This window comes from Urocitellus parryii, chromosome 6 (assembly GCF_045843805.1).
Source record: "Urocitellus parryii isolate mUroPar1 chromosome 6, mUroPar1.hap1, whole genome shotgun sequence".
NCBI lineage: Eukaryota > Metazoa > Chordata > Mammalia > Rodentia > Sciuridae > Urocitellus > Urocitellus parryii.
The window spans coordinates 107,914,435-107,928,809 of NC_135536.1; the positions used below are offsets into that span (position 1 = coordinate 107,914,435).

At 36.7% G+C, this 14,375-nt stretch overlaps 1 protein-coding gene across 1 annotated transcript in view; it reads left to right on the forward strand.

Moving 5' to 3' along the window:
• Positions 1-2,290: 2,290 nt before the first annotated feature.
• The window catches only part of Aph1b (aph-1B gamma-secretase subunit), a 28,731-nt gene continuing 16,646 nt past the window's right edge, over positions 2,291-14,375 (forward strand). Inside the window, exons 1-4 of the mRNA XM_026384856.2 lie at positions 2,291-2,455; positions 3,951-4,121; positions 8,718-8,788; positions 9,847-9,969. Of these exons, the coding sequence (XP_026240641.2) occupies positions 2,343-2,455; positions 3,951-4,121; positions 8,718-8,788; positions 9,847-9,969 (478 nt within the window). The 5' untranslated portion in view covers positions 2,291-2,342. The remainder of the gene's footprint in view (positions 2,456-3,950; positions 4,122-8,717; positions 8,789-9,846; positions 9,970-14,375) is intronic.

Genomic DNA, 14,375 nt, shown 5'->3' on the forward strand with positions numbered 1-14,375 from the left:
TTCTTTTGTGGTTCCTCTTCTTGTACCTGAAACATTGGTTTCTGGCAACACTTGAGGTGATTATATCCACTCCTAAGTTTCCAAGAATTATGCAAAGTTTCAATTCTGGATTTTTAGTCCAGATCTCGCCTGATCTTGTCTATTCAGTTTGCTTACTGAACACCTCCACATGCTATCGTATAAGCATCTAAATCTCAGGGCATCCAAAATGGTACCTATTATTGTGTCTTTTTCCCATATTTTCTCCTCCTCCCATCTTCATAGCAACCTTTTAAGCTAAAAATCTCTAGAATCCATTTTCCTTCACTTTTTCCTCTCACTTCATGTAACTAATTAGTCACTAAATTCTGTATGCACTATTCCTGACTCTCTCTTAAATTTCTCTGGTTTTCTCCAAACTCCTGTAACTACTCTGATTCAGACCTTTTTTTTATCTCATCCTGACAATACACCTAGCACCTCCTATCTGGAATCTCAGTTTCCATATCTGATCTGATTTTGTTACTCACCTGATTAAAGCTCACTTTAGGTGAACTCTAAAACCCATAAAACTGATTACAAGGCCCTTTGTGATCACCCCCCACTGGCCTTTCCAGTCTTACCTCTTGTCTTTCTCCTCACACATCCAGGCCATTCTGAACTACTCTCTGACTCCCAGAATGTTTTCCATTCTCAGAATGTTTTCTTCATTTTTGACCACATTCCACTTATCCTTCCATCTCCTCCCTCTTTCTTATCTTTGCTAACTCCTGAGCTGATACCTTTTAAACAGTAATGTATTAGATAAATATGAGTAAGGCATTACCTTCTTTGGCAAAACCTCATGAGTTTGGACTGGATGCCTTTCTCTTTGGCAAAAACCTCATGAGTTTGGACTGTGTGCCTTTCTCTCTCCCTGCATATTTTCGTAGAATCCCATACTTGCTTATCTGGATTCTCCACTAGATTTTAAGCTCCATGGAGACAGGAACACATCTGTTTCATTGGTATATTCCAAATACCTAGATTTGTGTCTAATACTTAGTAATATTTAGTACATATTTTGAATGAATAAATATAGATCTATTAGTATTACCAGAATGCAAAATTTAACTGCACTCGCTAGTATATGCACAGTTGGAAGAATTCTTAGCATTTTATAGCTATATCTATTGTAGGTGCCTGCCTTCTCTTTTTCCTAGTCATCTTTTAAGGATTTAATTCCCAACATCACTTAGTACCTATGTTTTCAAGTTTTGGGGGACACTTAACAATATGTTTATAAAAACTTGAGTCAATAGCACTGCTACTTAGCCTTAAACTTCTCATTTGTAATAGGATTTTTGAAATCATTGTAAAGGTGATTTTTTAAAAAAATATTATTAGAATGTGTGTGTGTGTGTGTGTGTGTGTGTGTGTGTGTGTATGTATGTATGTATGTATGTGCTGGGATCAAACTCAGGGTCTCACACATAGGCAGGCATTGTACCACCAAGCTACACCCCTGGCCCAGTACTTTTAAACAGCAATGTATTAGATAAATGTAAGATGGAATTATGATTCAGAGACTGTTTGAAACAATGTTTTTCTAGTGAATAATAATGAGTGCTGCAGACGATATTTTAGTGGTACCTTCACTAGTTTTCTAGTTAATTTCTGTTCCAACAGACATCAGGTAAAGATGTCTTTATATGTAGAGGGGCAGGCTCACCACATTTTTTTTCATTGCCTTCTCGTTTTTAAAATAGACTTAGGGACTAAAATTGAACTAAAATATGATCAATATACAATAACCGCAGATTCCCCCACATCGTACTGCGCATTGAGGGTGGGATAAGGACATTGTTATAGACCATTTTAGTTATCATTCATTACTTCGCTTACTTCCAAAGTGAGGCAGCTTCAACCAAAACATATAGATGATGTCTGAAGAACTACGCAGTGAAATAAGTAGAAAAACTAACTTTAAAATGGGCAAAGGTCGGGCCTGGGGATGTGGCTCAAGCGGTAGCACGCTCGCCTGGCATGCATGCGGACCGGGTTCGATCCTCAGCACCACATACAAACAAAGATGTTGTGTTCGCCAAAAAAACTAAAAAATAAATATAAAAAAAATGGGCAAAGGTCATGGTTTACCATAAGAATTAAATATCTGTAGCTGTATTATATGAAAGCCCTGGGCACCTGGCGGCCCCGCCCCCGGCTCCGACCGCGCCCGGATACCTCTTGGCCCCGCCCCGCGCCCTGCCCCCGACCGCGCCCGGATGTCTCATGGCCCCGCCCCTCTCCCCGCCCCCAGCTCTGACGGCGCCGGGCGCTTCTCGGGTCCCTGCCGGGCCCCCAGGCTGGCTTCCGCGGTCGCCATGACGGCGGCCGTGTTCTTCGGTTGCACCTTCATTGCCTTCGGGCCTGCGCTTGCCCTCTACGTCTTCACCATCGCCATCGAGCCGTTGCGCGTCATCTTCCTCATCGCCGGGTGAGGCGGTTGCGCTAGCAGACCCAGACGCTGGGGCCCCCCTCCCCCGCCTGGGGCACCCGCGACCCTCGGCGTCCCCATCAAAAGAGTTGACCTTGCTAGGTTTTGGATCGGAGGAGGGTTGAGACCAGGGAACCAAGACCCGGGACCCCTGAGGCTCCTTGCCCTCCTCCTGGGCCTGTGGGGAAAAAAAAAACCCAGAGCCCGGAGACCTCAGCTGCGGGTTCTGAAGAAGGGGTTCACATTGTGGGTCTCAGAACCCCCTGATGCATGGCAGGCATCGCAAATCCGTGGGTGGGCCTTAGTGGGCTATGAAGCCACTAAAATTATGAGAAAAAAAAATTGGATAAGTTCCTATAGGCACCTTAATTTTTCTGGAGAGGTAGTCTCCAATTTTCTCAAATTCTCAAAGGCATCTGTAATCACTGACGGTTAAATAGTCTTTACTGCCTAGCACAGTAGTTCTCGCCCTTCAGCAACTAGAGACACCTGGGGACTTTAAAATATACGGATGCCCACTCCCGACCTTAGATCCACTGAACCAGAATGTCTAAGGTGTGGGATTCGAGCTCAGGCTCTTTTTCTTCTTCTTCTTTTTTCTTTTTTTCCCTAAAGCTCCCTAGGTGATTCAGGTGTGTGTGCAGCCAAAGGTTGGAAATTTATGAAAACACAGGAGCACCTGATCATGCATCTCCTTTTGGGAGCTTGGTAAATACCAAACTCTGGTGGTGAACGTGGTCATAATCTCATTTTCACCTGCCTGATGGCTCTCATTGGTTCATGCCACATCTGCCTTCCCCTACAAATCTTACTGGCAAAGCCAATGATTCCTTTATTTTATTTACAGTTGCCTCCTGCAACTGTATTGAATGTGCTATATCACATGTGTCATTTTAAAAACAAGAGATTTGGGTTAACCCCTTTTGTAAAGCTCGCTGTGATCATTAAAATCCCCACGAGTGTTGTAAGAACCAAACTTGGAAATAACTGATCTAGATTTTCACCCTCTGGATTTTCACCAGTCACTCTATTAATAGAGAGTAGACTTTTTTTCCCTCCTTGAAAACACATCTTTGCGGATATCTGAACATTGAGTCCTTAATTTCTGGCAGATTTGAAGGATATGAAAATTGCAATAATCACAAAGTTGTATGTTTTATGGTTTTGACACATCAGTGAGCAGAGCATTAGGAAGAAAAGAGAGTAACAAGGGTTCCTGTCAGGTAGTCTTTGGTAAGTAGAGTTTGCAGATGCACTTGCACATAATAGGGTCACTGAAACAAGTAATTGTTGGGCAAATCTCACTTTCCTCTTAGATCACATGTTTGTCTCACCACAGACAATGCACCATTAAGAACAATTGATCCAGAGTACTGCTTTATGAGGATTTCTTATTTAAAATTCAGGATATCTATTCCTTCCCAGTCAGGCTCCTGGTCCCCATTTAAAATCATTATTAATCCTTATGTTTATAATTTTTTTTCCTGATTTTCAGAGCTTTCTTCTGGTTGGTGTCTCTACTCCTTTCATCCCTTTTATGGTTCATAGCAAGCCACATTACTGAGAACAAAGATGGACCAACACAGAAATATGTGCTAATCTTCGGAGTGTTGGTTTCAGTCATTATCCAAGAAATGTTCCGATTTGCTTATTACAGACTTTTAAAGTAAGTTGTTTGCTGTATCGTTTTCCCCTAGTTAGATTTGAATTATGATTTGGTAATGTGAAATATTAATAATCCTATAGTATTTGAGGATCCGTACTTTACTACATAGTTCTTGATATTTCCAGCCTGAAAATATTGAGTCTTTAACTTGTGTAGATTCCTTCCTTCCTTTTAAAACATAATCTTCTTTTTCTCTCTTTCTTTTCTTTTTTCTTTTTTTTTTTTTTTGGGTCCTGGAGATTGAACCCAAGGGCACTTACCATTGAGCGACATCCCCAGCCTTGTTTATTTTTTTTAGGGTACTTGGGATTGAACCCAGGGGCACTTTACCATGGAACTACATCCCCAGCCCTTTTAATTTTTTTTTTAAAGGTATAGTCTCCCTAAGTTGCTGAGACTGGCCATAAACTTGGTTCCTCCTGCCTCAGCCTCTGTGGGATTATAGGTGTGCACCACTGTGCCTCCCTTCCAAAAAATTATTCATGAGAATATATTTGATGCCAGACAGTGTCAATGCCAATGCAAGGCACTGGGTATACATCAATGACTATAAAAACCTCTGACCTCATGGAGTTTATCATAAGAGGAGAAGGGCCAAGAAATGAACAAGAAAATACATTGTATATTAGAAGAAGTAACATGGAGAAAAGCAACCTAGGGAAATAGTCATTGAAACAACAAAAATGCTTCCAACTTGGAATTTATGTGTTCTTTCCGACCATCTAAGATAATTCTTATGGAGATTATGCCTTCCATTGTTTTGAATATATTATGGCACAGCAGTGGTTTGTTTAATGGTATTTTCTATAGTTTGGAAAAAAAAATAAACTTGGGCACAAGTTCCCTCTTTTGGGCCACAGAGTATGTCATCTGTGGTACCCATGAGGACCTCATATGAAACTTCTGATTTGAAACACAACTTAAACTTGGAATGATATTTTCTTTCAGGCAGTCATGAGATTGGCCCTGGTTACATAGTAAGACTTGGTAGAATAATAAATGTGCCATTTGTATCCATTTCTGCAAATGAGGTAATTACAGCTGTCCATGAATTTCATAGATATAACCCAGACTGAACTTTAACATCTCTTTTAATAGGCTTCTAGTAATTTGTTCTTGCTAATATGCTAGGCCTTCTGTATTTTTAACTTTTTACTTTTAGATATTGAATTTCCTTTTCATACTAAAACACTTTAAATTACAAATTGAAAAGGTTTAAACATGAAATTAGTCCCTGGAAATGTTGGAGAGCAATAAATAAATATCAAAAGTAACATTTAAAGCTATGTGTGGTGGTGTGTGTCTATAGCTCCAGCTACTCAGGAGGTGAGGCTGAATTAGGAAAATTGCTTGAGCCCAGCAGATCAAGGCCAGCCTGAGCAGCATAGTTAGACCCTGTCTCAAAAAGAAAGAAAAAAAATTTAATTTTCACAGGACTACTAATGGATGAACATCTGGCAGTGGTTGAATGTTTTTGGCATATAGCTATTACTACTGTGCTATGATTTTAATTTTCACTGTAGAATATTACTGAGGTAACCAAAATCTCTCTCCTTCTGACCTCTGCCCCACTCACCAAATAAATGAAATCTTTGCCACATGATTGTCATCATGTCCCTTTCAAGACTAAACATTCCTCATTTCTTCATGTGGATCTCAGAAGACATGGTTGTGGCTTCCAAGTTTATTTTTTGGTCAGTGGACATGCCCCTTTTGGTCAGTGCTTGATTTTTACCCATGCTCAGAACCTAGCATAGTATTGTGCAGTGTGGTCTAAGTAGTGTGCTTGCCTGGGCACTGTGTTCTCAACTCAGCTTCACATTGCACTTGTTTTTCCTATCAACATCACCATTGGCTCTTCAGGAAACCACATGTACTCCTGTAAAAGGACCTGTGGAAATTTTCCAAAAAGGTAGTAGAACAAACATGTCAACAGGTGCTTTTGTTTGCATTTGCAAAATGGATCTTTAATAAACCTTTGAAATATTCTACAAAAATTTCCTAGAAATTTCTAGAAATGTTGGATATTATGTAGTTAAAACAAATTCGAGAATTTTGTGACACTTTAATGATAACTAACACTTACATGGATACATTTAAATTGCTCTCTTCTATGCTTTACTACATTCAAATACGGGGTCTTTGGTTTAATGAATATTTTGTTTAATGCTCTCCAGTGCCAAAGTAGGTTTTGAACTTTTTAAGTTTAAAGGAGTGCTTCAGTTAAATTTTGCTCCCTGAATTTGGTGCCAGGATTAAATTGTGAAGAGTTCACACTGGTGTTTGTTTTTGTTGCTGGTTCTCTGGGGATTGAACCCAGGCATGCTCTACCATTGAGCTACATACATCCTCAGCTCTTTTTACATTTTGACATGGGGTCTCATTACGTTGCTGAGGGCCTTGCTAAGTTGCTGAGGCTGACTTCAAACTTGTGATCCTCCTGCCTCAGCTTACCAAGTTGCTGGGATTATAAGCATGTACCACTGTTTGTTTTTTGGTAGTTATTGAATCCAGGTCTTTGTGCTCTACCGCTAACTATATCCATAGCTCTGCTACAGTTTTCTTTAAGAGGCATCAGTATATATATATTTTTTAATTTCTAAAATGGTGTATTTAATTTGTGTGCATAGTCCTTGATGCATACCTCTATTATATATACATTTGAAAATAGAACAAACAAAGAGAGTATGGTTTACCAGTAATTTTTCAAAGTTTATATTTTTAAAAATGGGATCTTTTTTCCATTCTTGGAAATACAATAATAAATGCAAACAAAGAATTTTTCACTTCCGTAAAATGTTAAATTGAAAACACTACTACTTGCATCAACAGTCATGTGTTCTGTGCGTCAGGAACATGGAAACTGATCATGTTTTGTGCTTTTTCACTTCCTACTGTTAACACTGAGAACTATTAGTGCCAAAACATTCCCTCTCAAACACTCCTGTAAAATAGACTGAGAAAGTTTACTAAACTTTTGAACTTATATATTTCATGTATTTGTGATAGCAGTATTTTGCCATACCAAATAGTAAAAATATTTTTTATTCCTGAATCTTTTTATAAAACAAATTCTACAAAATTTATTCATTTTACTTTATTGATAACTTTGTTCAAGGAGATCATTACTATTATATATGACTCATAAGCTTTAGTTAGTTTTTAACAGGATCCCTGTAATAGGTAAGTTTATTTTATTTAGGAAAATTGGATAATTTAGTTGGTTACTGCTCCAAAGAAATAGGAAAACTGTCACTTAAATTTCTGGCTTATTCTTTTGAGTCCACAAAAGCAAAGGACACTTTTCTTATGCATATTAGTATTTTGGCTGAATTCTGCATTGCCTTAATGTAGTCTATAATGAATTTACATACCTTGAAATTTAAATTAACACAATGCCAGAAAGTAAGAATGTTCTGGTTAGTTTTGTGTTTTTAGAGTTCATCTCTCTCCTTTTTGTTTCAACACTTGCTGACAAATGAGTCAAAAATGTTAAATTTCCATTATTACTTTAGTAAACATGTGTTTCAGTATACATAATTTAAATATTCTTTAAGTCAGAATCTTACACTGTTGCGTAGTTCCAGGCCAAAAAGGAGTAGCAATAGTGCCTGTAGTGGAGCTGACCAGCCACAGCTAGCATTCTGTACATATCAGGTGGAAAGTGGAGGCTCAATGATGTGTTTGCGGATTGGCTATAAAGGAAGCATATGATCACTCTGAAGATCATTTCTTGTTGAGCAGTATTCTATCCTTTCATTCAAATATTTATTTACCTCTTATTCCTGTAACATTTCATTCTATAGGATATAATAAAAGTATTAGGTTGTTTTCTTTCCTGAAGTCTATTGGAGATATAAAATATACATGTAAAATATTTTAGAATCAGATATAATTAAGTACCCCTATGAGAGTTCAGATCATCAGTATTATAGGATTTAAGAGTAAGGAGGACTAGTGATAATCAACCATTGGAAGAGGCAGCTTCTTTAAGAAATTATTGCCTGGGGCCTGAGGGTATGGCTCACTGGTATAGCATGTGCTTAGCATGTGCTTAGCATGTGTGAGACCCTGGGTTCAATCCCCAGCAGAGAGAGAGAGAGAAGGAGGGAGGGAGGGAGGAGAGAATAGAGGAGGATAAGGAAGAAAAAGGAGAAAAGTTTTGGTTCTACAGAGTGCAAGACAGAAGGGAAGGAGGCAGTAAGTGTGGCCCTAATAAAAGATAAATTGGAGAAGAAGACAGTGCTTTGGGAAAAGAAAAAAAGTTCAGAGTGGTAAATTCCATGGATATTGAGATATTTATTGAGCTTAGAAATATAGTGTTGCTATTTTTCTTATTAAATTAATTTCTTCATGACTTATTTACCTATGTTTTTCTTTTTTATATGAGCATTTAGAAAAAAGGCAGAAGTTAGAAATTGCAGCTGATTTTACTTAATTGAAAATGTGCTGGGTTTTGTTTGAATGGATTCTAGATTTAGAGTATAACCTGATCAGAGTCTTAGGAAGTATCTGGATTTGAAGTGTCTTGTGTACTTTCCTGACATACTGCTTTTTCTTCTTTTTTAAAAATGTATGTGTGTGGTTTTATTATAGAAAAGCCAGTGAGGGTTTGAAGAGCATAAACCCAGATGAGAGTGCACCCTCCATGCGATTGCTGGCCTATGGTAAGTTAGAACCATGCCATGTCATTAAGAAAAAAAAAAAATCAGACTTGGCTTGAAAACTTTCTTTATCTTGCCGGGCACAGAGGCACATGCCACCTGTAATCTCAGCAGCTCAGGAGGCTGAGGCACGAGGTTCATGAGTTCAAATCTAGCCTCACAACTTAGTGAAGCCCTAAGCAACTCATCGAGACCCTGTCTCTAAATAAAATACATGTGACTCAGTGGTTAAGCACCCCTGGGTTCAATCCCCGGTTCAAAAAGAACCCCACTACCTTCATCTTATCTTTTGTATCTTTAATAGGTTTCAAGCAGTATTTTATTACTGTCTTGACTTATTGGCATATATTATTTGTTTTTTTTACAACTTTCCTGGTTCCTTATGTGAAGTAAAGTGATTACTGGTTACCTTTTTCTGTATGTTCATTAAATATTAATCAAGTTTGAAAGGTTTTTAATATATATATACTATATTCTAGTTAACCAACAATTTCATAGTGATATAGCTTTCACTTTCCCTGATTGTTTACCATGACTTTAGCTGCACTAGGAGGACTCTTTATATTAATTCAGGCATATCTTTTTTTAGGCATATCTTCGCATATTATTCTTACAGAATTATGTTTTTAGATTGGGCTTAGGTCTCTAAATTGAGCCCAGGATCAAGCCTTACATGCACAGTCACCCTTCAAGTTCAATTCTGGTTCTAAGCCATCAAATTTAACTCAATAGATTCTGTTACCATAAACCAAAGCCAGAACTTTAGCATCATATCCTCCTCTGCCTCATCTATTTCTTCTGTGTTTCTAGATCTTTTTCTATCCTTTTTTTTTTCATTTCTCTGCTGCATCCCACTGTTCATTTCCCTTTCTCTTACCATTTCTCTTTGTTCATCATGTAGGCAAGCACATGCCTTTCCAGAGCTGGCTGGCCACTGCTTCAACAATAGCATATGTACCATTTCCGCTCTGGCAAAGTAGTATTCCCTAGTTCTTAGAATTTTTATTTGAATAGAAATCATAGCAAGAAAAGGGTTTAACAGTGTTTTTCTTCCTTTTTAGTTTCTGGCTTGGGCTTTGGAATCATGAGCGGAGTGTTTTCCTTTGTGAATACCCTGTCTGACTCCTTGGGGCCAGGTATTGTGGGCATTCATGGAGATTCTCCTCAGTTTTTCCTTAATTCAGGTATGTATCTGATAGCTGTGAATGGTCAGCCTTCTAGTGTAAATGATCATCCTCAGTGGAGTTTGCAGGCTTAGGAATTCAAGTGAATAGAAATTTATGTAATACCAAGGCAAAATACTCTTAGAAAGAGTATAAAGTGAAGAACCTAGGAAAATAAAAATTTTGGTTAGTGTTTTAGAATTTTAAGTGAAATTGAGCTTGTAAAAAATGTAGTTTTATTTTGTTATTCTAACAATGTTACTGTATAGTTGAAGTATTTATTAGAAGTTAATTTCCATAGGCTATATGTTCTTTTTGGTATTTGTAATTTTATAAGTCCTAATCTTCACTTAATTTACATCTTAGTGCATTTGGGAGATAGCCAGTATAATTTAATCTTGAAATTAAGAGGAAAAGAAAAACCAATGAATTGATATTTTTATCCAAAGATGCAGTATAAAAGGACTAACTCAAATTTCTTTTCAACCACTAGCTAAAAATTTTCATCATGATGCAACAATTGCAGATTTGAGTTACTAATATGCATAATTAATATTTCTCCTAAATTCTGCATGAAGACTTTTAAAGATAGAGGGGAAAACTCCACTGTGTTTTTAGTTATCTCTACAGCAGTTATACAATTAAAATAAGTGACCCTCACACATTATTTTAATTCCATCATTATTAACCTCTATGTAAAAGCTCCCTGCTTGTCCTCTAGTAGGGAGAATAAGGCAAAAAAAAAAAAAAAGTAAAAAATGTTTAAGATGATGATGTTAAAGAGACATAAAGAGGTATGACCAAATTTTTTAAAAAATTGCTACATAAGAGACATTCTTCATGTTGTCATGACCCCCAAACCCAGTGTAAACTTTCACCACTCTCCCTAGACCCTTTGTTTTCATTTCAGTTCAGACTTTGTTATCTCCTCTCTAGATTAATGCCATCAACCCGCAACTGGTTAGTCTTCCCTTTACACACATTTTCATGTGAATTCATCCTATATGCAGTAACCAAACTAATTTGCCCAGTTTCAGAAGTTTTTGACTTTCCAACATCTGTAGAAGAAAGTGAAGGATCTTTAACTCTGATTGCAAGTTAGAGGACCAGGAAGTGTGTTAATCAATCGTACTTATTTAATGGCACCTTCAACATAGCAAATTATCTTCCTTGTAAATATTCGATAACAGGAATATTTCTAGAAAAATTTTAAATGATTGTGCTGAGGGTTATATTTATACAAATGTAATATTAATACCTGGTGTGTGTTAAAGTTCAGTATAAGTTAATAAAACTCTAGTTTTATGTATTTTTTACACAGCTTGGTTACCTTGCTTACAGAAACTATTTTCTTTTCATTTTCAAATTTTACCAATTTCTTTCACTAGATGGTGCTAATTCCCTTCAATGAACTAGTCGGGTTTTCAAAAGTCCAACTTAAAATTATTCTTTTGGAAGAGTGTAAGAAAAGATTTACTAGCACGTTTGCCTTTATCCCTTTTACCACTGTTGTTGTATTTGTAATTTCTGTGAACTCAAAGAAAAATTCAATATTCAGTAAGATAATGTCTTTAGCCAGGTTTGGATAATAGACTGGCCATGCTGTGAATATGACCTACAGAATGAAAGAACAGCCATTATTTTATAATAAGTGAATTTCTTATTGTTATTCTCTGAAGCATAAACTTTGAATTATACATTTAAGAAATTGATTTTTATTTAAGCATAACCCCAAATTATATGTATATTTGTATTTTTGTTGTATATTATTTGCAATTACTGCTATAACCATTTATTTAGACACAAGCTCATTTTTAATTTTGCAGTTAAATTTGTAAATTTATATTTTTAACATATTCCATTATAAATGCCTAAGTAACAGTCAAAATAAATAGGAATATGAGGTCATTAGTATATCTATATTAGTGTATATTAATAAGATACACATTATATAATACCTGTATATACATAGGTTTTTGTTATAGAAAGGCATAGTTTATAAATAATATGTATGAGTTAAGTCTTTTTCATTTATAGTTATGTAGTAAGCTAGCATTGAATTATTAGAATCATTGTAATTTCTTGGAAATGCTGAATAGAGATGGAAGTATTGGAATCAGAATCCCAAATTCAAGTCTTTTCCTAGCTCATTAATTTAGAAGTTGGAGCAAGTCCGTCTGATTATTTAACTACTCCATAAATATTTATTTGGTATTTGTATTCAGTAGGAGTTATACCAAGCTATGAAAATATAGTTGATAGTCATACCTTTCATCCATATTGGTGAATAGAGACAAATAGCTAATTATAATAAAGCATAATAAATGCTACAATAAGGAAGAGATAGTATAGTATAGTATTTTGCCTTTATCCCTTTTACCACTGTTGTGATTAATTAGCTAGTGGTGTAATTATTTGTTTAATGTCTCTCTCTCCAGTTGGATGCTAAGCCATGTAAGCGCAAGGATTATACTGTTATGTTCACTGCTATATCGCCAGTACCTTGTAGAGTCCTTTGTTTCTAGATGGCACTCAATAAATATTTACTGAAAAATGAAAGCTAGGCACAGCTTATGGACTGCCATGCAGTTGAGATTTACTTAAAGATAATGGTAACTAGGCAGGTAAAGGAAGGGGGTTGTGCAGGAAGGATGTTCCAGGCAGAGGGAAGAGGCCTCTTCCCTTTAGGCCTGGCAGTGAGAAAGACATTGTTCACTAGGTAAAGGAAGTATCTTTCAGAAAGGGCAAAAGTAATGCCAAGTTCAGAGTTGTTAAGAATTAAATTAATTTAGATAAAATATATTTAAGGGCTTTATAAACTCCAAAGTGGCCTAAGAATGTTATCAAGGTAGAAAATTTGGTTCCTGAGATTAGAAAACAGAATTTAGAGGATAATTTCTTGAATATTACTCTGAATTATCTCCCTTGTACTTTAGAAGGGAAAAAATGTTTAATTTATTACTCAGTTTAAAAGGACAGCTGATGTTTTTAAACTTCCCAAACCATTTCATTTCTTTTATATTTTCTGAACAGTGTTCTTATCTAGATAAATTTTAAAACTTTTTTGCCACTAAAGCTTTTCACTGGGCAAAATCAGTACTGGTAAGACCACATGTGGACTTGTAATCATTGTGATTTAACAGGAATGCTGAAGTACTAAAATTCACATGGAAGAATAGGGTCAGCATGCTGAAAGATCTAGAAACTGTCCTATAAAGTGTAATTGAAAAAAAGGAATATTGAGCTTGAATAAAAATAAAACTTAAGAGGATTGTTGGAGATCAAGTTTTTCCTTCAGTTTCTCATTTCTTGTGATCAAATTATGCATCCACATACTTGCATGGCTTCATAGTGGCCAAAATGTATTTTTTTTGCCCCTTGACTTTGAGTCACATGCCTTGAATTGGTCAATCAATAAATATTAAGTAAGAGCATTAAAAAGTTCTTGCATGGTTGGACTTGAGTTCTTGGACATGGGTCACATTTCATGAGAACATGCCTTTGATAGTTAATGTCCACTTAGCATGGACCCCTGAATGAAAACACATAGAGCAGACCTGAGTACATCCTGCAGTGAGGAGCCCAATCCAGCAGTCTGCAGCAGAGCTGCCAGTTGAGCCCTGCCTTCATTTGCCAAAGCACAGTCACAGTTAGTAAACCTGGTGAGTTCCTTTTTTTATTCATTCACATTTTTTATTGATGACATTTTTGGTACTGGGGATTGAACCCAGGGTTGCTTTTACCACTGTCTGAAGCACACTTAGGGTGATTAGGTCTCAATTTACTTTCTTGATTCCCTTTTAGTTGCTGTCCACTCTTTACTAATTAACTGATTTTTTGGATTTAGTTATACAGTAAACATATTAACTCTCCATGAATCCCAGTTCACAATCTAGTTTTACTGGTCTACTGAATCCACTTCATCCCCTTTTCAACTCCTCCATCTTTGGGGAATCCCTTAAAGATGCATGTTCAAGGTTAAATGGAACTTAACATTTGGCCATACATAATGAGAAAATACTTGTCATGGGAGTAACAGTAGGTGTGTGCATAGCCCAGTTACCACCTAGGCCTATTGTAGACTCTAATAGCCTGTGATACTTTATAAAGTGTGCACATCATGGGCATCAGTCTCATGCAGTGTGTAAATAAGTATATCTGTGTTGCTTCACCATCCTTGGCAGAAAGAATGGCCTGGGTTGTAGCTGTAATACTCGATGGCTCTTGTAGATATAATCCAGGTCACCTTGTGAGATACTGATGTCTCTTTCCTCATAGGGATGAGTGACAGATCTCTGCTATCTAAGTCAGTCAAATGCCTCCACTTCTCCATTCTCCATAGACCTTATTTCTTCTCTATGTGTGAAATGGTCCTTATTATTTTCATCCAATGCTGCCCTTAATTTTTGGTATTTTGGGGTTTTGTT